Source organism: Caloenas nicobarica, chromosome 4 (assembly GCF_036013445.1).
Source record: "Caloenas nicobarica isolate bCalNic1 chromosome 4, bCalNic1.hap1, whole genome shotgun sequence".
Classification (NCBI taxonomy): Eukaryota; Metazoa; Chordata; class Aves; order Columbiformes; family Columbidae; genus Caloenas; species Caloenas nicobarica.
The window spans coordinates 42,277,122-42,302,530 of record NC_088248.1 but is presented as its reverse complement, the minus strand read 5'-3'; the positions used below and the strand labels follow the sequence as shown (position 1 = coordinate 42,302,530).

At 37.7% G+C, this 25,409-nt stretch overlaps 1 protein-coding gene across 1 annotated transcript; it reads right to left on the bottom strand.

Annotated features, from left to right (window-relative positions):
• Positions 1-1,103: 1,103 nt before the first annotated feature.
• Positions 1,104-25,212, bottom strand: NEIL3 (nei like DNA glycosylase 3). Its single transcript, XM_065634614.1, is given in 13 exon segments — positions 1,104-1,280; positions 2,099-2,273; positions 3,486-3,508; positions 3,511-3,611; positions 4,086-4,087; positions 4,208-4,610; positions 7,543-7,712; positions 10,800-10,966; positions 13,495-13,569; positions 14,794-15,007; positions 16,091-16,225; positions 21,386-21,501; positions 25,090-25,212. Coding segments are annotated over 13 exon segments (1,881 nt in total).
• Positions 25,213-25,409: the final 197 nt, after the last annotated feature.

The window sequence follows — 25,409 nt, the reverse complement described above, 5'->3', positions numbered from 1 at the left end:
ACATACACAAAGCCAACCAAAAAAACACACAACAAAACAAACAAATCTCCCCTCAAAGCCCCAACACAAGTTAGATCTCAGAAATGTCACAATTATTTTTGAAGTATTTACAGAGACTAAGACCATTTAGAAGAAGCTTTTAAACCTATTTCATCTAACACATTTTTCATGGGAAACAACACTACTTCCCATTACTTTCATTAAAAACTGATTGTCATTCAGTAATTTATGAAGCTATGGCCATATCTTCATTACTTTTATCTTCCTTGTTATCTATAGTACATGCTCCAAAAACCTGAAGAATTCTGTTGCTGCATTACTTCACATTTGAGAGCTCACCATATTCTATTTACTTTTGCCCTTGCTTCATCAAATAGTGGTAAGACAAGCAAATGTAAACTGAGTTTTAACCACTTAAGAGGTACGCTTGTATTATGCATTTCATATAGACTGGAGAAAAAATTTCAGTGGCAACTAGCATAAAATATTAAGGCCTGGATTACAAATATATAATTAAGAAAACTGCAAAGTCATAGAATTCATGTTAGGACAATTTTTGTCTCTGTTTTCCAAATCTAGCAAGGTCACACATTCAACTATGGTAATACTGAAAGAGTAGTCCCTTGCTGTTTCCTGTTAAGCTCTGAGGAAATAAAGCATGAAGTGGCATTTAAAAGAGTGTATTATCTTTTTATTCACTTTTATTAAATACATGTTTACATATATTAAAAAGTCTACCAATTTAAAATTCTAATGAAGTTCTTTATAAATCTCACATATGCTTGAAAGTATGCGGTGCTGTCAAACTTCAGTGACATTTAAATGAAAAAAAGAAAACAGTTCCATTTTTTTTTCAGAAATACAACAGTATATCACGATATATTGCAAGCTAGACATTTATTTCAAAATAGTATGCAGCATACAAGCAGTCTTAAATTTTTGTAAGGCTATGTAAAATTATTCTTTCCAAATCTGCAGTTCTTCACATTGTCAGAGCCATTTTAGTAATTAACCAGTGAACAGGAAAAAAGACAAAAACAACCCAGAAATGACTAGGAAAGTTGTATGCACTTAAGGAGGAGCAGATAACTAGAACATCAACATCAAGGAATAACCTGCATACCTGGCCCATTTGCTGCCCATTGGAAAAAGCCACACTGTTTTTCCTTCTCAAGAGGGCACACAAAAAAGTTCTTTCCATTATTTGGACCAATCTTCAACACAGTCTTCATAACACATCGCTTGCCATGGTTACAAAATGGAAAATGCAAGTCAGCCCACTGCCAAAAGAAACAGGTTTCAGGCACAGTTTTAGCATATGAGATGACTGAGTTCCTTAATTTAAAACTAGCAATAGAAACAGATCTACAGGGGAGGCCCTAGAAGAAACACTTCCTAGTTGTAAAAGAGATAGAAGTCTCCTAACTATCACCGATTTTAGATTTTTCTTTAATTGCAACTACACACACTTTAACTGGTGTGATTTTCATTTATGTTAACAAATAGTTTTCTTCAAATTAAGGCATTATAGTTACTACTGTCTTGAGTTCATCTATTAGCTACCTGGTGGTAGGTGACTGAGGCAAACTCTTCTCAGTCACATACACCCATGGCAAGGAGCAGTGGCCACCAGCTGCAGCTGAGAAGGTCGAGTTAGGTACTAGTGCAGCAGTAGGAGCAGCTGCCTGGCCAGGTAACAGAATCTTCATTCTTGGATGTTTTCAAGATTTTGGCCAGACAAAAACATGGCTGATGTCTAGATCTAGAATTTGCCATAGTCTTTCTTCAAGCAAAAAGCTGAACTAAACTTGTACAAGTCCCTTCAAACCAACATTTCTGCTATGCATCTGTTTTACTTCATATGGAAGCAGATTAAGAACATTTGCACAAGTAGGTGCCTTCTCAGCAGTAAGAGAAGTAACTAAAACTGTAAGTTTATAACTACTATTATGTTCTTAGCTTCAATTCAGTGTGCAGAAGTACTTAATATAATCCATTTAAAGTTTGAGGTAATATCTGTCCACAATTACAGATTACTGGGGCATGGAGGCTGCAGGAACAAGCACTTAGAAAACAGGCCCTGAAGTCTTACACGTACTTGAAAGTAGTCACACCGAGTTTCTCTGGGTAGAGGACAGGCATAAAACTGCCTGCCCTTGTTCTCTCCATCCTTTCTCACAACTCTGAGGCTGCACAGACAGCTGTGCTCACTGCAGCGAGGATGGCCCGTGCTTAATGTACGAATATCATCTGTCGTGTGAGCTTGAGGTTTGCTGTAATGACAGGTTACGAAACGACTCCTGCATAATGTTAAAGGGATTATCAACACCACAGCCAAAGAACTCTCTCCCACCATTACAACAGCTCACCCAGTGAACTTTTACACATGACGACAGCCAGGTAACTTCTCTAAAGCACACTATTGCACTTTTAAAGCTGAATGATTGCTAGTTGTGAATAGACAAGACTCTTTGCTTTTTGTGCAGGTATTCTATCACGTTTCCCATGTTCAAATTATTTTAAAGTACTCAAATTGATCTGCAAACCAAATATTACCACCATTATCATACTGCCCACCCCAAATTCCAATATACTCTAAAGGAGTATTCTGCTGTCAGTGGGAAAAAGCCCAATATCAGGTAATTACTCCAGGTTGAAGGTTATTTGTATGCTTCACAGAAATTCTCCCACCCTCTTTAACTAAAAAGTTACAGTAATACTCCAAATCATATTCAGACAAGTAGTAATCCAGCTGAGGGGGGGGAAACAGTGTTCTCTGAAAGGGATAAAGTTTTTCTTCCTCATGATTGAGATAGACATTACAGGAATGCAATACACAAGGCGTTATTTAAAAACATTAACATGAAAAATATTAATGCTCTGAAATGTATCTTTCTAAGATATTTATAGAGCAGAAAAGCAGTGAGGAAACCATAGTGAAAAATGAAAATATCAATTAATTCATTCTTGTTAAGTTCTCGGCTTAGGAATTTTACATTCTCTCTTATGTCTGGAAGATTGCAGTCCTGCAGACATGAGTTTTCTTCCAACACCTCATTAAAACAAAAGAAAAAAACCAAAAACCAAACTTTTTTTTTGTTGGTTTTTGTTATAAAGTTTGCTGGGGTTTATTTTGTTTGCTTGTTTGTGTGTGTGTGTGTGTTGTTGGTTTGATCTTTTTTTTGAAGGGGAGGATTGTAATGTTTAAGTTGATGACTTGCTATAACTACCTGTTACTATTTTAGTCTCATTTTTTCTTTGTGCTCCTCTGTATTCTCAATTATCCTGCCTACATCCTCAGTTCTCTGTAGTCCTCTACAGGAAGAAGAATATTCACACAGCCTAACCTGGCTAGACAGCAAGATTCTATTTCAAAACTGGTGCTTCAACAATGCAAAAAATAATTTCAGTATTTCAGAAGACACATGAATAAAAATTTGGTAGCATATCATTAATATCTTTCACATTCACCTTGTATAGTTTACCACTGGAAGTTGCATCTAACCTTGCAATACCATTTGCTGTTGTGTATGTCTGCGCAACTTTTCCGTTACAACCCTAATAGGTTCTCCCATTTCTCTTAACTAGGCAGCAGATGCATCTGAATAGGGCTGTGTAAATAAAAGTTCAGGATGGGTAGAGCACTGAAGTAGTTACATACAGGATAGGGAGGAAAGTTAAGAGAAAATAGTGATGCGAGGTTCATCAAGATACCTATGCAGAGCTTTGTATCAGGGAAGAATGTTGAAAACTGCTAGCTGACAAATAGCTTTAATTAGTATATATTCATTCAGCTACTTTCCTTCTGTCGTCTTTCACAATGACTTCAAGATCTCTCTAAGCAGACAGTAACTACAGTGCTAAGATGAGATGATTCCTTAGGTAGAACTGTGCTTGTTGACCTATTAGAGCTATACTGTCCTATTCCACAGGAATAGCTGAACTATGAACTGCTGTTTAGTTAAACAGCCGTACTGGCCAGATGCCAGAAATCAAGACTTTTCCAGTAACAGCCTGGGTCATTCAGTGCTTTTGAAATCAAAAACTTTTGAAAGTCTAATTTTAGTTACCCAAGAGTAGGCTACCTCTGGCAGAAATCCAAAGACAACAGCATCTGAACCCAACAGCACAGTGTTCCATTAATCTTCAGGGATGAAATTGGTTTATGGGATTATAAAAAGACTTGTTTACATTTTAGGATACATACCTGATTGCTATATTATACTGGTGATCTGAGGGTATATGATCAGTTTTCTGCTTCTTCTGTATGTGTTTGAAAGAGGGAGGTTGCTGTGAGGAAGACAAAGCCATTGCAGTTCTGTGTGTTGCACAGTCCTTGTCTGTGCTTCCCCCTGACTCGTAGACATTGTTTTGGATTTGTTTACAATTGCTTTTTGGAGCAACACACTGACAGTGTCTATCAGATATATGGGTATCACTTCTCAAAACAGCTTTGTTACCAAGATCTGTTAGGACAAGAGTTGTAGTTCCAAATGCAGTTTTCCTATTGATCTTTATTTCTGTGCTTGGTTTTCTGAAATCATTACAAGGGTATTTCATTAAGCTTATGTTAAAGGCTGCAGAATCTTCAACATTCTTCGTCTTTGGAACTAAGGAAAAATAAGTTATTGGTTATAATCCATAGATAGAGTTTATTTATCTGTATTCATAAATCATCATACAGTGAGTGAAAAAGTAAATTTACCATAGCATCTTGAAAGATCTCAAAACCTGTCACAGATAAGATGTAGTACCAAATTTCTTGCAGTAAAAAAGCTCATGCACTTTCAGAATCACGTACAACATGTGTTTCAAGATAATATTACTATTGTTTGAATAGGACCAGATGGGAATAGTATGCTGTAAATGAAAGCTATTGGAGAATTAATCATACAAAATTGGATTTGCCCCAAATACAGGGATTAATTTTTTCTCAAATAACCTTTTATAACCCCGGCACTGGGAGATCGCAGGGTATGGTACCTCCAGCAGCACTACATTATCCATTTTAAAGTATTGTTTTAATATTGACACAAAAAGGAATATTCCTTTGTTGAGTTTTCTAGTGCTTTCAGGGCTCCTGTCTTTTCCAACCATTGTGTGCATCCAAACTTATCAATCCCTTACTGCAAGCGGCTTTAGAAGCAAGCAGTTCAGACATATCCTTTGTATTTATTTTCTGACATGAGCAACAGTACGTTTCTTCACAGAAACAGAGGCCTGCCTAGTGGGCAATAATAATTCCAACAGACTGGCCATAATTTATTAATGCCAGTTTAATAAATAAGGAGTCTGTAGTTAAACTTTCCTGAGAAAAGGGTGAAAAAATTACTTTATAGGCTGCCTACACAGAGTCTTTGTTAAGTAGCTGTGAAGCCATAGTGTTCAGGAACAGAGTCCTTTCTTTTCTACCATCTCCAGCAAGTGTCTCCGTCCTACACCTTCCCTCCATACAAGCAGGGAGGAATTCAACAGAAATAAAGCGGGTAGATAAGGCATTCACAAGGGCACACTCTCTCCAGAGGCATTCTCATTCAGAAACAAAATAAGGCTCCCTATAGTTTACTCTGAACAATACTTGTTTGCAGGCTCCTACCGTTTTGCCGCTGCTGCACAGTGAAACATAGTGGTGCCAGAGTGTTCAGAAAGAACAGGAACTTGGCCTTAGCAAGGAAATTGAGATGTAATGTTAAATAGTTACTCTGTCTACAGACTGAATTATTTTGGCTGAAAGGCCAGCAGCTAACTTTACGTACCAAGTGTTTGGTCCTCAAAAATTCAAATGTTTCTGTCAACAGTAGTTAATTTTAGAAACAACATTAAAAAAAATGAACAAAGTAAGAAGGCAAGGAATCTTAAAGTCTGAAAAGAGAGAGATAAGCAAAACCATGTTAAAAAAATAACTTTGAATATCACTCTTAGGATACAAAAATACATCTTTTTTAAAAAAGATTTTTTTGTAGCAGTATTCCACCAACTCTAACACATCTTCAGATTCCAGGTCTGTTTTCAGCAATGGCATATAGGTAAACAAGTGAAACTTAGAAATACAGGAGAAGGAACAGAATTTTGTTACAAAGCTTAAAATAAAGCACTTGTCTATATGCTGTTATATATTTTAAGGCCAAGCTGACGGTATAAATTCCAGGATGTTAGCTGGTAAATCTGACTCTTAAAACTTTCATGTTTCTGGGAAGATTGGCCTCTTCTGGCACCAAGTGTCATGTAAGGCACAAAGACATTTTTATTAATTTGTGGCCTGAAGAAATTGATTTTAGCTAGTGTAAGACAAGATTTTCACACACATCATTCATAAAAGGACTAACTAGAACAAAGAAATACTTTTAAAAAGCATTGGAACTTATTTGATAAGAACTGAGATCAGTACCAAAAAGTCACTTCTTCACAGGCTGGGAATTCAGGGGCACTTTTGAAAGTATGGCTCAAAGTACCATCAAAAGCTACAGGAATGCGATCTTTCATTCTGATTTCAGCATATGTACCTTCAGTCATATAGTTAAATTCAGTGAACAATAGGTCCTGGCACCTATGTAAAACCATTAAACACCCTCAGATACAAAAAGCCTGTGTATTGTTTACAAATATATTTTCTTTCGGTCTTGCAGCAGAATTAGATTTATCCCGAAAAAGCCACACACATGCACACATCTAGACTTACTTTCTTGGCACACACATAGCAATCCAAAATCCAAATAACTTCCTGTAAATTCCTCCACAGAGTATTTTACTCACTTTTTCTACAGAAAGCAGGGGGGGGGAGGAAAAAAAAAAAAAAAGAAAAAAAAAGAGATCCTCTTCACATAGAAAACAGGTCTCACAGGTCTCAGCGGAAAGTGTCCATTACCTCACTTCATTCCTTCTTAAAATATATATTTTTCTACAGAAATTTGGAGAAAAGCCAGGATGTTACACATTGAATCTTCCTGTCGTTTTCCAGATCTCATTCATGGCTGCTTCTGCCCACCAGGTCTAGACTGAAGCATTAAAAGCTCCAGTAAGAGACAAACAACAAATGTAGGTAAGTAGTCCAGAATCACCCTTACTTTGAGCTTAGGAAAAAAAACCCGACAAAACCAAACACTAGGCCCTGAGAAACATGACAAACTTTTGGAAAGGGCACCAAAATATACTGTTCTTGTTCACCTGAAAGAACAGTAATTACTTTCCTGCCCCCTGGGGATTTCTGTATCAGATATATGCTGCAAGCTTCTAACAATTTTAAGGAGAGTTGAGAGAATGGCAAGTTGTGTCACTCCTTGCCTCACTGAAAACAGAGGGTCACTGCAGAGGCTTGGCTATCGCATCCCACCTGCACACACAGCTGGAAGACAAGACACTTTTAGGGTTTAAGACAAGACACTTTCCATAATTGCCCTTGTAAATTTTCCCCAAATCTGACTTTGTTAGCTAAAGTTACATAAATACAATTCACAATAAGAATCTTCTATAGTTCTAAAAACTGCATGAAAATTACAATCCTCCCCCCTTTCCCAGCAGAGGTTCCAAACAACCTTTCAATACCTTCAGGCCTCGAAGTCAAACAGGCATCACAAATTTCAGCAGAAGGCTTGTTTATTAGGGTACAGCACATACACGTCCACTCCTCTTCACATTTCTGAGCTACATGTTCATTAGAACATGACCCCCTGCCATATGCCCAGCCAATTAGGCTATTTCTAGTTGGCAGTTTGCTGTGAAACAAAAGAATGATATTAGACTTTTGTGATGTTTCTTCTACAAATTGCCTTACACCACGATGTGCAGGGAAACACAGGGCTAGAGAACAAGCAGTACACGGTGTTATGCCCTGCCTATCATAGCTTAGACAGCATGTCATGGTTAGAGTTTATTTTTTTTTTCCCCCCCTCTTTACTTCAAGGGCAAGTCTTTTGCAATGCTGCAGAACTAATAGAAATAAAAATATTTAGACAAAAATGGACAGAAAGTTAATTATTAAACTGATGTACTCTCCAGCACAATGCCCCAGCCTCTCTCAAATTCCCTACCATTTTCAAGTACTGCAGCAAGAAACTTGGTGGGAAAGGGAGACTATTTCAGTACTTCTCCCCCATCCCTTGTACAGAACACTTAACAAACGCATTACTGGATGAACTGTCCAGAGGCTGATCTACGGAAAGCCACACAATTTAGCAAATAAAATTTTGCTCTCATTTAAACGATACCCATTGAACCCCTTTGTTACCGTAACAACCAACAGAACTAAAACACTCGAAGTTAGAAGGTCTTTCTTGTGTGTCACCATTTGCTGGAAAACCTTTTGACATTTAGGAGCCTGTTCAAAATTAAGGATTTTTTTTAGTGTGTTTTTTTGTTTTAATTCCTAATCAGAAGGAGTTCAGGCATGTCCTAGCTATGACTGGTGACCCAAAGCTGTACTCAGGACACCTCCATAGATTTATTTTCATTTATTTTCATTTATTTCCCTGTAAATTATAGTACCTCCTATGCTGATACACTAATTTAGAATCATAGTAGCTATTTTACAGTCACTACATGTTACCAAGGACTAATTTTGTCATAGTATCCAAACACTATTAGCATGTTAAATGTAACTTGAACTTACCTGTTCAGTAAGATATGTATGTAAATTTTAAGTACTATGGTTGATAAGTCATCAAGCATATTTCTCCATAGTTTTTGTGGAATTATGTGCTTTTTGGAGACTTTGTTTTAATCCTAATAATTTGGACACTCCAATTAATAATGCAAATGCTGTACTTAGAACTATTGTGACACTCCTTAGACCTATCACTTACTCCATAATTAACACCCTCCTTAACAGGCTAGATTTCTAAGATAGTGGTAGGGCTATTCACTACCTACCACATCTCTTCCATGATAGGAAAACCAAGGAGTATAATGAGAATTGCTGACATGCCAGAGATCCTGTGCTGTCAAGAGGTAGAACAGACAGTTCTTCCTCTATTACAGTAGCATTCATCAAAATACTGTGGCTAGATAACAAAACAGACAAACTGCAAGTGTTAAAAATGTGTATTTTTGAATTATTAGATGAGTTGTTTTACTCAGCTATCAAAGATGCATTACTAGACTGAATATATTCAGCATGTCATTTTTTGGGGTTTAATTCTATCTCCTCCCCCCAGTCCATCCATCCTGTCATTCTACCCCCACCCCTGCTCATTTTAGAACACGAAATATGGAGGAAAAGTGTGGTTTAAAGATTTAAAGTACATTTGAATTTGATAAGGTAGCTTACAATGGGTATTTTCTTCATTTTTTCAGTTGAGCAAAATCGTAAGCTACTTGACTTGACCCAAGAACCACTGGGTTAAGTTCTACAGTTTATGATCTGTAGCCGGTCAGTCTGATCACAGGGGGTCCTTTCAGTCTTCACACATGAAAAGTTCAGAATGGCAGATAAACCACTTGAGCTACATATACTTTTATTTGGCAACAGTTACTGCATAACAGAAAACAGAGCAGTAGAACACAAAGACCTAACCATTAGGATGAGGACAGCACAAAACCCGACCTTTTTATTTTGCAGCTACCATTACCATGTACTTCACTGAAATATACCATTGCTTAATTATTAAAAAAAAAAAAAAAAAAAAAAATCAACAATCAACAAAGTACATGTTCTAGAACAGAGAAAGGTGGGTTTTTTTTCCTTGCATCATTTTCTGGTTATCTGACTCAACAGAACACTGCTGTCTTTCTACCCTCTGCAAAACATTTCTCATTATTACTTTCTGAAAATACAGCAGGTTGAGGTTATCAGCATGTGAAATATTTATCTTCCATGTTGGAATTTTCTGTATTTGATCTGTACTCAAAGGAGATTTTTAAGCTCTAACTAAAATCCCTTCAGCCATCTGAATCTTGAAAGAAGGTTGGAGGGGGATTTGTGTGTTCTGTAAATCTTATCTAAATATATATATATACACACATACACATATAAACACACACACACTAAATGAAGGCAAAGTCTGCAAAGGAAAGTAGTATCTTATTAGGTAGACAGAGCTCAGTATAACAAGGCAAGATTCTGAAACCTCAGGTGAAAAATTTTCAAGAATACCTTAGGTATGCAAGAATGTGAATAAGGTTTTTTGAAACTTCCACCTTTTGACCCTTTGTGATATCAAATGAATCTTGTGCTTTTCTAAAATAAAAGGAGGAAAGCTGCTGCTACCCCAATTCATGTGAAACTGAAATTCTCTTTGTGGCACACCTGTAGTAAAAAAATGAGTCCTAAGCCCTACAGTATTTGCTGTGCTCTGAATTTACTGAAGTTTTAGTTTTCCTCAGTGTAACTCTAAAGCCAGAAAAAAACTGCATAGATGCACAGCTGTCTAGGTATGCCAGGACTGAAAGTGTTATCCTATGAAAAGAAATAGAGACACAAATTTCTACCTTCTTCATGCAACTCAAATCAGTTGAGTATAAACATCCAAGCCTATAATTTATATTGATAACACCAGGAACAAAGGACAATTTTTCCAGAAGCTGTGAATAATACTTGGTACTCTGAATTGTTTTATAATTCCTACATTTGATTACAGTAATAGCTATTCCATAACAGATGGGGCCTTTGAAATAGTTTCAAAGAATCAAAGCTTTTAACCATTTTTAAATACCAATGGCCAAAACATTTTTTCTTCTGCAAAGTCAAGTGAACTTAGATATAAAATGCACAAGGATCCATTCAACTTGAGAAGTGATGTCCTCTTACCCTAACGGCACTTCCAAGGACAGCAATGCTTAAAAGTGTTATAAAGCTACCATCGTACCTAACATTGACAAGCTGGGGATCCGCCTGTTGACATCGACAGCAGAAGTAAGTCATCCTGTTATACTCTCCTAAGCGACACACAGTGACCTTCCCATTGCACTGCCCACAGGCTGGGCGCTTGTATACTTTGTAGTGTTTGTAGAGTGGAGACCCAGTTTTGCGGCACTGAAACAGAACATGTTTAAAACCCAAGTTAGAGACCCAGTATGAATTTTATGTAAGTCCCTCTACAGTTCAAATGAAGCTAAAAGAAAAACTACATAAAATGACAGCTCAACAACTACATAAAGGTATTCAAGGCACACTTACAAGGGCTATCATCTGTATTTCATATTCTTTTATGAGAAAAATTTACTTTAAATCAGGTACAATAGTGTCTGGAATTCTCCACATAATGAAATAAAATACACAAGACAAAAAACATACTGGCATCGTGCAAGCAAATACATCCTAGGGACCCCCTGAGTTCAGCTGGACCAGATAGCTCTGATCCAGCACCAGCCATCTGGCACCTGCAGGAGCATTCTTGACAAGCCGATGAGCTTGCAATGGAGTAGAGGAAACAAAAATAAAACAAACATAAATCACAAAAACGACACCACCTTCCCTCACCCCAAAAGAAACCAAAAGCACACCACAGAGTCTGCTCTGACCTGACACTACAATCTGGATTAATCAGCCTTCCCAAAGCCTTAAGAACTGCGCAATGCAGAAATACTCCCAACCTTCTGTACGAGTCAGGTAGTGCTCAGTAAAGATGCTCAGCTTCACCTTAGCACTGGACACAGCAGACAAGTTAGCTCATGAAAAGCCACTTGGCACTATGGCGAGCTCCCCAGATCCTGGCAGAAAGCCATATTAAATTAATACAGCCCAAAGGGCACAGTGACCTAAAGAGCCTCCCAAGGGCTGACAAGCAGGCACGTTTCATGAGACAATTCACATGGAGTCAGAGACATACCCCAGCTAAAGCTGCAGGAAAAACAAAACAAACAACAAGGAAAGCCCAGTAGAGATGCAGGCAAGTCTGCAGAGCCACCCCAGTTTCTGTACTACAATCATAGTCCCTTGGGCACAGTTCAAATGATACCACAGCTGGCCCAGCAATCCCGGCCCAGCCCTGGCAGAGCTCAGTACCTCTAGCTCCATAATGCATGAAGACCCCTGGAGTTCTCCCAAAATGCAGGTGTCTTTGAGTACAGCATATCTGCTTCTGCTGTGCTCTTATTCATCAGCCTCACTGAATGAGAATGCTTTTGCCGGTACAATCCAGTAATCCAACCAGAAGGTATTAATGAAATATATTTTCATGAATATTCACAGGAAGTTTGCTTTCTCTTCAAGATTTTTCCTCAAGGTTTATAGATAGTTTCTTTAATATTAGTTTCCTCCCATGCAGTTATTTAAAAAACAAACAAAAGCAACATCTTTCTACACAAGAAAGATTCCTCATCTTTGTATCTGTGAGGTCTTACTACAAATGTTACAGTATGATCACTACAAACATTCTGTAACAGTCTATAAAAATTTATCAAGTACTAGCCCTCTTATTAACCTTTTTTTGTTATGTTTTTATTTTAAAGAGACTGGGGCTAGCTCTCCTTTAAAAGTACTTGACTGGTGAATGCTTGCTAAGTATAGATTGTAAAAGTTTTCAAAACACCTAAACTGAGCTACAGAAATTTTAACTTGTTTGTGACATATTTAAATCTTCTACTACTATAGTTATTGCAGAACCGGATGATCTCTCTTTACTGGTAGACTTCACTATGAAGTTTAGAGAATGAAAAGATTTCCCCAGCCAACAGACTGAACTACTCTTCACTGGGTTGGGGGAAAGCAGATTTTTAAGTGGACTATTAAACAATTTACATTTTTACACTTTTTGATCAAAAGACTATATTAGAAAAGTTAGGTGCTATCCTGCTAACCTACCAAAAAAAAGGAATTTTTAGCAGCACTAGCTCCTTGCCTTTCATGAATACCAAAAGAAACAGACAAGAATTTCACCACCACTGTTCATTTCTCTGCATGCAGCTTAAAGAGGAAAAACATACAAAAATTAGTTCGAATTCTCTCTATTTTGGAGAGTTAAAGAGTTAAAGTTAATGAGGAACTATAGAGTTTACAGGGAAGAAATGAAATCCTAGTGAAGTCATGGCAGTAGGGAGAAACTTGAATTTATTTCACTTTAGCAACTAAAAAAGTTGTTTCAGGTAGAAAAAAAATTGTTAGAACTTACAATCTATTTAATCAAATAAATATACTTGCTATTTGAAGTTTCGTAAAGGAAGCCACATGAATTATGTTCATACTTCCCTGGAAAATCTCTAGTTCCCAGTTTGAAGAGTGACCTTGATGTTATCTTATATATAAATTTGCTTAACCTACATCAAATCTGACATATTCAGAGTGACGTTACAGCACGTGCACAGCAAAGCTCTACTGGCCCTTGGGCAGCATCTGCCAAACTCTTCTGTTGCAACTGGGCCAAGGCTGTGCACATTCTTACAGTCTAGACTAGCCCACCTTTCCATCATTTGACAATTCACATAAAGAGCACACAAATCAACATTCCTATTCATGGGAACACTTGTCCTGTTGCATCTTTTAACTGTTTTCACCAGGTGACCTCATACAGCTAACATGCCAGAGTCAAGTTATGGAGGTTTCTCGGAAACATGTGCCAATACCTTATAAAACAGCAGGGTAAAATCATGTGTCATTTTCACTAAGTGGCGTATATGCTCATCTGTCAGTTGGCAAACCTGTAAATAAGACAAGAATGATTTTTAGAATACTGCGATGCTAAGGGACAACAATAGAAAGTCCTAAAAAGCAGGGGAACTTTGAACACCTTCAGCTGATGTGGAATTACATTGCTCTTACGGTAATTTCCTGACTTCACATTTTACACATATATATATAAAAATAAAATATCAGTAAAGCAGTATATTTTCACATTCTATACTACACAAACTCATTGCGTGAGTACCAAATAATATACTCTGCCTCATCTGCATAAAACGTTAGGTAAAAATTTCAGTTTTTTTCCTCTATATTGACCTAAGAGTACCTGATCGCAGGAATCACGTATAGTTAAGAACTCTTAGTTCCTTCATTTCCTCCTGGATTATGATACAACCTATCTATCATCAGAGGCTCTTTGCTGTAAGAGATCTTCAGGAAGAATACTTGAGCCAAAGACGTTACGATTAGAGAGATGTATCAACTAAACACATTTATGTTAATAACTCAAAATTTTAAGTCATGGGTTTTCTTTCCTCTGCCAGCTCACATTGCAGGTACAATTAAAATCCAGACTGATCCTATGAAGATCACATTCTTTTATTATGTTAAAAAATACCCTTTAATTTACTATCTTCAGCAGCTTTCCTTTACATTCTATGTAATCTCAGTCTGTTTTGCAAACATCAGGCATCTTTTCAACCAAAGTTTGGAGACACATGCTTGAGGATCTCAACCAAAAAAAGTAAGGTAATCAATGGTAGAAAAGCAACTTATGCCAGCTAGCAGGACAACAAGTGGAAGCAGCAGCCGCCAAAACAAAAAAAGTTCTACCACATCAACTATTTTGAGTAGTAACTTAAAGAAAACCTGAGCACTCTTCACTTGCGTTTATTTATGGGCTGACAATGTAATAGTAGCACAACAGGATGCCAGACAAAGTCAGGATTTGAAAGTTAGATCAATTCCCTTCTAAGGAGAGGTTTCAAGTTTTATGAGAGAAGGTTTAGCCCCACAAAATATGTCCGCTCTGTGAGGCAGAAGTAGCAGCAACAAGTTCCAAGGAATGCTGTGACAAATATCTCCAGTTACAAAGAAAAAACATTAATTTAGTGTCTTAGAATAACTTCAGAAATGGCAGATGATAAAACAAAGGTAAGAAGATGACAAAATGTTACATAAATATGTATTTACATTCTCAATACTTTCGTGTCATCAAAAAAAAAAATCTTGAGACAACCCACCGTAACAGCTGGATGAAGACCACTGTCAAAAAGTGCTTCATTTTTTATGATATTTCCCACTCCAGGTAATACTGCTTGATCCAGTAACACATCACACAACATGCGGGTTTTCTGCTGCTTAATTTCACTTTCTGCTCTTATGAAGCTAAACTTTGGAGAACAGACATCCAGGCTTTCCATCATTCTCACTTTCTGCTCACTCTCAGCTGCATTTCTGGAAGAGAAAAATACATTAAGATTTATTTTTATTATATGCTAATCTTTTTAAAAACAACACATGAAAGTATAATAGAACATTATATGCAGATAACAGAAACCATGAAAATACCAATTACACGGAAAGGCACAGAAATTCCATTAACCGCCTCTCCCCAAAATAGGTCAAAGATACATGCACAGAACATGCATCTGGTCCAGCATACAAGAAAACATTCTCCTTTTGTTCATTTTCTTTTGAAAAATAATTGCCAGGTCCTTGCTTTAAAACTGCTTCCAACACGGAAAGACCTTGTGTTTGGACCATCAAACATAACTAACTGTATGATCCAGTCATTACAACATGTCAATAGAAGATAAATTTTCTTAAACCTTTATTTTATTAGGTTAAGCATAATCATTTAAAAATAGTACAGTACAAGAAGTCTCAGACTTACATAAACTTTTATATTTTGTAATATTAAATATGCATACATATATATATATATATATATATATTACTTGAGCTTACACGCTCCTTTTCACCCAGAGCCTCAAATGCTTTAAAATTAAACTTGCTATGTTATTTTTATTAGCAGTGAGAAGTACGATGCGGATGGGCAAAAACAACCACTTAATGTCAATTAGAACAATTATACCAATTTGCTTCTAAAAAAAAGAAACCAAAACAACAAAAATAAAGTTGGGAGCACAAAAATTTGAAACCAGTAATCATCACAGGTCCTTATTTTTGTTAAGAAAGTTAGACTTGTATGGAAATTAAAGGAACAACGGGGTTCAGCATTCAGATTCAAAGATGGAATTAAATCGAACTTTCATTCCCACTCTTGACACTATCTAATGAGACTATGGCATAGACTACTTTAACTGTATGTAGACTTATAAAAGTAACAAAATGAAATTACCATACCAATCAATAGGGTACATTTAGAAAGTTTTGTTTCTTTGTGTCTATAATGGCATCCAAGCAGTTAACAAATTCTGTGTGATTTTTCACTACGTTCTTAAAAGAATGTTATTAAAAAAAAAAACACAAACAAAAAAACCAAGCTGTGTTTAATTTGATTAGTTTCTGCTTTACCTATATTCTACTGTCACCTCAAAAAACCAAACAGTATCCTCCGTAAGCTGTATCTCCAAAACTGGTGGTGTTTCTTTTCTGTCTTTGCTTCCACCAGGATTAATGCACATGGAACCATTCATACCGAAGTGAATCCTCAGAGAGAAAGAGAGTTGTCATATGTATTTTATCTTAACAATGTTTCCAAGCATGACACTAACCTATTTTTGAAGTTAAAAGCTATTCTTATGTAAACAAGTCAGTATGTATGTACATTAATTCTAGTCATTAAGAGTAACATGGCAACAAACTACTTGTTTACATAGCGCTCAGTTCCCAGAGGAGAACCCTCTCCAAGTCAAATCCACTCCAAAACACAGCAGTTTTCTGGTGGTCTGCATAATTTGTTATACAGAAATCAAATCTGATCATTCAGTAACACACTTTTTTGATGTATCACACTTAGTATTTTTTCACTTGACGCACTGGTCTTCCAGCATAGGTTAAGTCCCCAGGGAGGCTGAAATAAATGAGGCTACTTTAGCAGACAATTTTCTGTTAAATCAAGCAGAAGTCACCTGGTGCGAAAGGAAAGATTTCAGTCCCCATATTGCCAACACTGTTCTCATATCAAAGCTACTTCCAATAACTTCATAAACAAAGTAATTAATATCTGCCATATGTTGTTTTCTGCTTTTCTTTGCCTACATCCAAGGCAAAACCTGCAGGTCAATTAAAAATTAATAAAAGAAAGTGAAAAATGCACAGATGGCAAAGATGTGGAGCAGACTCTTTCAAGTGTTCCTTTTACAGATCACTAATACTTTAAGAGGTCTTGCATTTTATGATATATTCTACTGGGAACTAGTATACTTCAGCAAAGGACAAGTTTGACTATGGGGCCTAGAAGAGAGATGGGGCAGACTTTTTAGCAGGGCCTGTTGCAATAGGACAAAGGGTCATGGTTTTAAACTAAAGGAGGAGAGATTCAGGCTAGACATGAAGAAGAAATTTTTTACAATGGGGGTGGTGAAACACTGGCACAGGTTGCCCAGAGAGGTGGTAGATGCCCCATCCCTGGAGACATTCAAGGCCAGGCTGGACAAGGCTCTGAGCAACCTGACCTAGTTGAAGATGTCCCTGCTCATTGCAGTGGGGGTTGGACTGGATGACCTCTGAAGGTCCCTTCCAACCCAAACTATTCTATGATTCTATGATTATCATACATTTTATTTATTACAGATTAACCTGGTGCATTCAAGTCCTAAGAAAACATAAGACAGAGGGAGCATTCTACTTCTATGTACTGTATATAAGAAAAGGTGGATTACTTTGTAGCTACAAAACATTTAACAGATGAAACTACACAAATGACCAAAGAAACACAACATCAGTCGTATACTTCCTTTTAACCCCACCTTGTTACATTTCAGAAAGGACAGCCATTTTAAATATTTACAAGTAGGTTAAGACAACATTAAGCATAGTCTTAAAGTCAACTCTTTATGGACCTTCCTCATAGCATTTATTAATTTTTTTTTAATTTTGAAAGACTTGTGTCTTTCCAAAACTCTTCTTACAAGTCAGTTCAGATGATACAGTTATTTCAGCCCCTCTTATTTTCAATAGCCATTTCCAGTTCTCAAGTGCCACAAATACTACTGTACAGGCTTAACTAGTCAGATTTCTTTTAAAATCAAGTTTCTTTTTAAACCAAACTCTTGTAACTTGCTACCAAATGGTAATGCACCAAATGCTTCTAAAAAGTTCTTTTGAAAACAACAGCATTCACATTAATGATTGTTTCATTTACCAAGTTCCTGAATACTGTTTAAAATGAGCATTAAGAATCACAACTATCAGCTGCCTTAGTGACTTGTCAATCATTGCTACAAATTTACATTCACAAACCTTAAGAAATTAAAAAAAAAAAAAATAAAAAAATCACTCTAATGTGTTTCATTACCTTTGATATCCTGAAATAGGGCAAAACAAGGATCTTCTCATTTTAACTACAAATAGAAAAGCCACACTTATTCAACCTAGGATCCATTATTCATTTGATAACTAGTAGTATGGAGTTAGCTATTTTCTGTTGTTTTGAAGTAAAAAGGTGATGTTTTACAGTTATTTAGTGCTGTACAATATTGTAAGGATCTGCTTTTATTTAAAACATTTTACCCCATAAAAATAAAAGATTACTAGAAGCACAGTCAAATTATTAAACGGAGATGGAAAAAACAGTGACAACTCACGTTAAGGGCCAAGATATCATTTCCCATCAAGACAGCAGATGTCTTTCCTTGAAGGGATTTGGAGTCAAGAATTCTCTCTTTTCTAACAATACTTTTGTCCATTTTCAGTTACAAAAGAAGATATGTGTATTAGCAATTTTCAGAAACTTCTCTAAACCATTTATCACTTCAAGTTGACATTAAGTGCACACTACAGAAACTAAACCCAGGGCAACCTCTCTCACATAACTGTATCATTTCCATGGCAAAACATGCAGTCCACGCAAGTCTCTCCTGCACAACTCAAGTATCGGAGAACTTTTTTTCAAATTCCATTGATTATTTAAGTTACTTTCAAGGCAAAATTGAAAAAAAATCCTCAGATTTTAAAAAAACCTTGACTTCTTCAGTGACTTGTTTAAACAGAAATAAAATAATAGAAGTCCTATTTTTTTCAGAAGGTGTCATTGCTCATTTGAACTCCTAAAAAAAAAAAAAAGCTTCTATTGCCCACCATGGATTGCAAATATACTGAACTGAACTTCATTTGCTAATTGCTTTCCACAACACAACAACACTTCATAAGTATCCTCCTCATTTGCGAGTCAGGCAAGCAGTAGTCAATCTGTATAAAACAATTTCATGGCCAGGTTATCTTCTCCCACCAGGCAGTCATTCCCCACTTGAGAAAATCCAGGATCATAAAATGAGTTAATTACCCTTCATGGCCCAGTCTTTCACAAGACATTATTCCAGCATGACTACCAGCTTTCTACAGGTAATCTTAGCAGATGAGAAAATCTGGTTTTGTTAAGAAACTACGTACATATACAGAATCTGTATATCAGTATTCCTCCTCATGACAAGACAGTCCTGTATTTGAGAGTTAACTTTAATAAAAAAATAATACGCCCTCTGAAGGCATATTCCTTATTTCCTCTCCCAATAATAATCCTGGAAGACAATATTAGACTGCTATAAAATGCATTTTCTGAAGCCTTCGTCTACCTCTCCTCAACATTTTTAAAGCAACAGACTGAAGATCATAATTATCAGATAAGAAGTAACTTCTGCCTCCTGTGTAGAGGCCTCTCCTGTACTTCTACAACATTTCCAACCAAATAAGTGACATGACTAAAGGGACTTCTTAAATACAGTTTCTAGAGCTACCATAACTGATGATTAAATTTTTAAGCTCCTTATCAAATGATAACTAAAGGTTGTTTTCATTAAGTACAACAAGTTATTGCATTGGCTCAAAGCTTAAGAATTATTTAAGATCTTTCAGGGTCAAAGGATTATATTTTCCATACTAGAATTTAGCCACATTTTCTTTCTCTTGGAAGAGAACTTTCGCAAAATGCTTATTTACATTCCTTAGTAATAGCTTTTTTCTTCTGATAATGTAATTTAGTTTGTTGAAACAATGTTTTCTTACTGTAGAATTTACTCCTTTGCTTATCTAATAAATTTGTAATATAGGCAATATTGATTTAAAAAAGGCTAACTTCTGTATCAGTTACCTCCCCTGCCTTTTTTTTTTTTAATCTTCCTTTATAACTGACTCATCTTTTTTAAAACTGCTTTTTCTTCTCTGTTTCTATTTAATAAAGGACAATAGAAAGCAAGAGAAACTGATTGGGACCATAATTCCATCCTTCACAAATATGGGTAGCTTTAAACACATATGCAGTCCTGTCCTACTAGTTACTTGTATGATTGTCATGTAGACTAGTATGTGCTTGTAAGACTAGTTGCATTTCTCCAGCATTAGGAGAACTAAGCATCTAGCAGCAAATCTGATAACCAAGAGGCCCCTGCTACCAAAGATCAGTCTACACATCATGCCAGGTAACTGATACATCATTGCCTTTATTTGTCCAGCATGGAACCACAGTAAACTGTTGCACTCACAGCTGAGAATTTTCAGTTCCATCTCCCTTCTACCAGTGGCACTACTGTTGTAAAGTGTTATGTCACAGAATTGTAAGGTATTTGTCGATATTACTAGTTTTAAATCAAGAAAAAACATGACCCTACACCTACGTTCAAGACCAGTCACTAGGTGACAAAGACTACACTGAATATAGAAGTGATGTTGTTTTCCCTTTTTAAGATCTAGAAAGATTAGAATTATGTTGCAAGTAGAAGGGTGAAAGAAACACATTAAATGAAATTCTTACCTACTAAATATAAGGACCTCACTTGAATATTCTACACTAATTACAATAATGAATTACAGGGGATTTTTAAAATAATCCATTACACTGTGCATTTGGTTAGATTTATTTTTAGTAGGCTCTGCGGTACAAAGGCATATTGAACTAGATAAACGAGATTCCAAATACAACCTTGGTGGCTAGTACAAGATGTCATCAAGAGGTTAAAGCATATGACAAAATCCTAAACATGCCAACAAATCCCTAATAAGCTCCGCACAGCATGAACAAACAAGGATTTGGCAGTTTTACCATTTGCCTAGAAGACATGGTTTCCCTAGAAAGTTAAGAGTTACATTTATGATACCCAAACCATTCATCTGTCAAATTTCAAATCATACTTCCAAAACAAGGAACTGGTAATATTGTTTAAATAAAGAAAGGCAGCATAAATGTATTCATGTAGAATATTTTAAGTTTGGCATTTTTTCTTACACGAGTTAATTATCAGAGCAATTGAATCTTTAAAAATTAAGTATAGAATTTCAGTCTAAATTTCTTGAGGAAAGTTAAAAGACATTTGAAGTACAGTTTGCAGTGGAAGATAATAAATAGCTGTAACTGCACGTACTTCTGAGTTTTGTCCCTAGAAAAAGCAATTTCCTGTTTGAAACAAAGCATTTCAAGAAATAACTGTCCTTTTCAGATACCTTTACGTGGAATCTTGGACTAAGAATTAAGCAATAAATTATCTGAAAATGTAAATGACCATATCCAGTATTTCCAGCACTGCAGAGAGGCTGCTGAGAAGTTTCTCAGTAACGCTGACTTTCGAATATCTGAAACTGACATTAGCAAACATAAGAAACCCCCCCTGAACAGGTATAGTCCATGCATAGGAAGCTTTTTTTCTCACCTCTTACCTCAAAGCTTTCTGATCAAAATACATAAAAAACTCCTTTCCCAATGTCTCCACACCCCTGTAAACATGTCCAACAAGGAAATCGTGACCAGAGGTTCTCTCCTCACTTGCAGTAGTCTGAAATAGAGTACGCACGCAAAGCTTAAAACAGAATTTATACTACTTTGACTTTAACATCAGTACATATTTGGCAAGTAGCTGTATGAACTAATTTTCCAACTTGGGCAATATTAAACATTTTCTCCTTGAGCAGCTCTATCAAAACCAATGAGACTACTAACCCAGGAAGCAGACAGTCACTATGGCTAATGCTATCATAAGTTAGCTCATCCTTTTCCGAATTGAAACAATATGGTCTTTCAGATGGTAGTTTGTCCTCCTTTTAAATTGCCATCCTGGATGAAGCAGACTCAGTGACTTCAGCAGCCCAGGCAGCCTTAAGACACACAATGGGAAAATAATCTAAACCAACGCGGTTTTGCCTTATTTGTAACTACATCAGCATGTATATGTGGAATTTGTTGCTTATTTGGACTTGTTGCTCTTCCTATTCTGTAGCTGTTTGGTTTTTGGTTTTGGTGGGTTTTTTTTTTCCTTCTTCACTAAGAAGTTCATATCTAGTTTTCATAGTTTTGAGTTAAGAGATGTTACTACATGAGATGTCCCTGCTCATTGAAGGGGGGTTGGACTAGATGACCTTTGGAGGTCCCTTACAACCCAAACTGTTCTATGATCTTTCTTTATCAGGGTATTTTATGCCTTTTCCTTCAAGTCATGAATTCACAAAAAGAGTTTCAGGCTGATGTAAAATAACAGATATAGCTTAAATACTAAATACTTGTCAGTATCAATTCCGTCATTTGCAGATCTCCATCCTTCTTCCAAATGCCTATTGCTGGAGTTTCTACCCATCTTAACAATACACATTCAGTGTTCCACATGGGCCATTGTGTATTAGAGAAAAGGCTCCACTGAGCACATAGCGATATTTTGCTCTTCCTACTAGTTGAAAGGCTCATATCAGAAGATGTTGAACAGCAGGTGGTACACTACTAGAGGACAAGAACTGTGAGACTGAAGCAATAATCTTTTCTTGCTTAGCATATGAAAATCCACTGAAATAATAAGGAACCCCCCCAGGTTATCTGCTCCAAACACCTGCTCAAAGCAGGACAGATTTAGGTCAGACAGCCCAGGACCTTGTCCAGCCAACTTCAAAGTAGCTCCAGGGACAGAGACTCTGGGCCTTCATTCTAGCACTTGACTATTGTTGTGGTGGAAAAACTCTCCTAATACCTAATCAAAATTTCTCCTATTGTCACCTGCCTCTGCTGCTTCTCATCATACTGTGCACCTCTGACAAGGGTCTGTCTCCTCCATGCCTTCCTTTTAGGTAGCTGAAGAGAGTAATAAAAACCCAGTTCTATCAGCTTCACCTTAAGCATCATGTGCTTCAGCCTGTGAATCATACCAGGGGACTCACTCTAGTATGTCATTATCTTTTTCCTGCTGGGGAGCTGAAAACTGGACACAGTAATTCAGATGCAGCCTTGCAAGCGCTGAACAGAGGTAAGAATCATTCTCCTCAGCCTGCTGGCTATACTGTCATTAGCACAGCCTAGTATGAGGCTGGCCCTCTTCCCTGGAAGGTCATATTGGTGACTTGGACTCAGCTGGTAGAGGTCCTTTTTTTCTGTGGAGCCACCTTCCATCTGAGCAGCAGACATTGCATGACATTATTCCAAGTGCAGGACTCTGCAAGTCCTGCAAATGCTGCATCTAAGTTTCTGTCAGTCCATTTTTCTCAGCCTGTCAAAGTCGTCCTGCTTAGTACTCCAAGTTCCTCGGAACCTGCTGAAACCTGCAAGCAGTATGTTCACTGTCATCGAAGCCCTAACTGCAAGGCACAGGTATGAGCACCAGCACTCAATTGCAATGCAAATATGTATGAAAGTTACCCTGGCAAATCAGCAAGGCTCCAGCTAGTTAGTGAAATTTCAGAGCTACTCTCTATACAATTTCCCACTGTATTATTACCTTGAAATGATATACATTTAGAGGGCTTTATGGTTATTATTCTGTCAAGTATAAAAATATTTTTTGCATAATATCAGTATCACTTTATCAAAATAAGCAATGTCTTGCTCTCATGTAAACAGTTCATTCCTTTCAGTAAGAATATTAAAGTTAGTTGGTGTGTGACAAAGTTTCATTTAGTTTTAAGCTACTCAGGTTTGTTTAAACTAAGCAGAGTAAGCACTGAGACAGAAAATTAACTTTTTTTCAAAATATTTTAAGTTAAATTCATACCTCTTTGGTACCAGGTGAGCCCTTACAGTCACTGTAGTACAGATACAGTGTAGTCTCCAGCAGCAGCCAAGGCTCTGACCATGATTAGCAGCCACTGCTAGATCTAAAAAGTGCAAGACCCTTATGACGGTCACTAGCCAATGAATAGAGTCTGTCTTAAGGTGACTTTTACTGTAGAAAATTATGAACATCAGTATATTTGAGGGAATTAAATTTATTTTTGAAACCATAGGAGCATAACTCTTGACTTCAAAAAGCTTAGTCCTGAAAGATACAAACCTATAAAGACTGATATGTTGACTGCCTGTCTTAGGCATATCTTGAACCACATTCTTCCTTAAATCATTATTTCAATGAAGTACTATCTTACTTAGCCTTAATCACAAACTCTCCTACACTGCCTTTTATACACTGAAAGTGGGGGAAAAACTCCCCAACTTTCTGTCTGGAGGCATCCAATATACTTACCTGGGACACAAGCAACACATAATTTCTCACAGCTGAGCAAAAACAGGCATGAAAAACAATGCCCTAGCCACCTCTGTAATCAAAACCAGAGGACCATATCTTCACAGCTCATGAGCTAGAACCTGCTTGCTGACATCCTAACTTCTACCAGGAGGTCTCACAAGCCCCAGCAGAATTTTATACTGGTGAATTATTTTAAACTGCAAATAGAAAGGATAAAAACTAGTAGAAAAAGTATACACTGTGTACACTGAGAGCACATATCGCACTCTTTACTTATTTAAGTAGTTGGTCTAATTAAAAATATTTTTTAAATAGTTATAGAAGTAAAAGCTCCCTTTCTGCAGGCCACCAATTACATTTTTCCATCGTGTTTCCTTGAGACTTGTGAAAACTTATGACACTACAAAAAAATTAAGTTAGGGACTGCTACTATAATCTTCCTTGTACTGCAGGTTTCCTGAAGCTAAATGATCTTTTAAATTTTAACCTAAGTAGACAAGAGCGATTCTAAGACCTTTCCGTCATTAGTTCCAACCCTCCCCCCACTACGTTTCTACAGCTTCAGCATTTCTTACTACATCCGACCTGCGGAGGTTTATTTATCATGCTGGTGACAAGAATATTTTATAATTTTAAAGGAACAATAGACGGCATCCACAGACGGCCCCCCCAAACGACGGCAGCCGCTGCGCAGGCGCTGCCGCGGGCGGGGTGCGGAGCGCAGGCCGCACCAGACACCCGCTCTCTGCGTCCCCGCACCCCAGCGGCTCCCGACGGATCCAAGACCTATTTCCTCTCCCCTAAACCTGGCGGCGTTCACCATCGCGCAGCCCCAGGGGCTCAAGCTCTGCGCCCTCCCGCCCAGCCCGGCCCGGCCCGGCGCAGCGCTGCCCCCCAGGAGAAGCGCCCGGCTCTGCCCCTCACCGCGCCGCAGGCTCCGGCTCCGGCTGGCAGGGCGCTGCCCCGCGCGCTCCGCACCGCCTGGCCCCGCCGCACGCGCGCCCGCAGCCTCTCCGCGCAGAGCGCGCAGCCGGGGCCCTCCACCATGGCGGCGGCGCCGGGTACGCGCTCCGCTCCGCTCCGCTCCACGCCCCGCAGCGCCCGCCTCTCCCGTTCAAATCTGCCGCTCGCTGCGGGGCGGGGCGGTGCTGCCGCGCCGGGGCCGCCCCGCCTCCGCCAGGGTGAGCGCCGGGCCGTTGCCGCGGGTCGGTACTGGCGGCCGCGGGACGCGTGCGGCCCCCGGG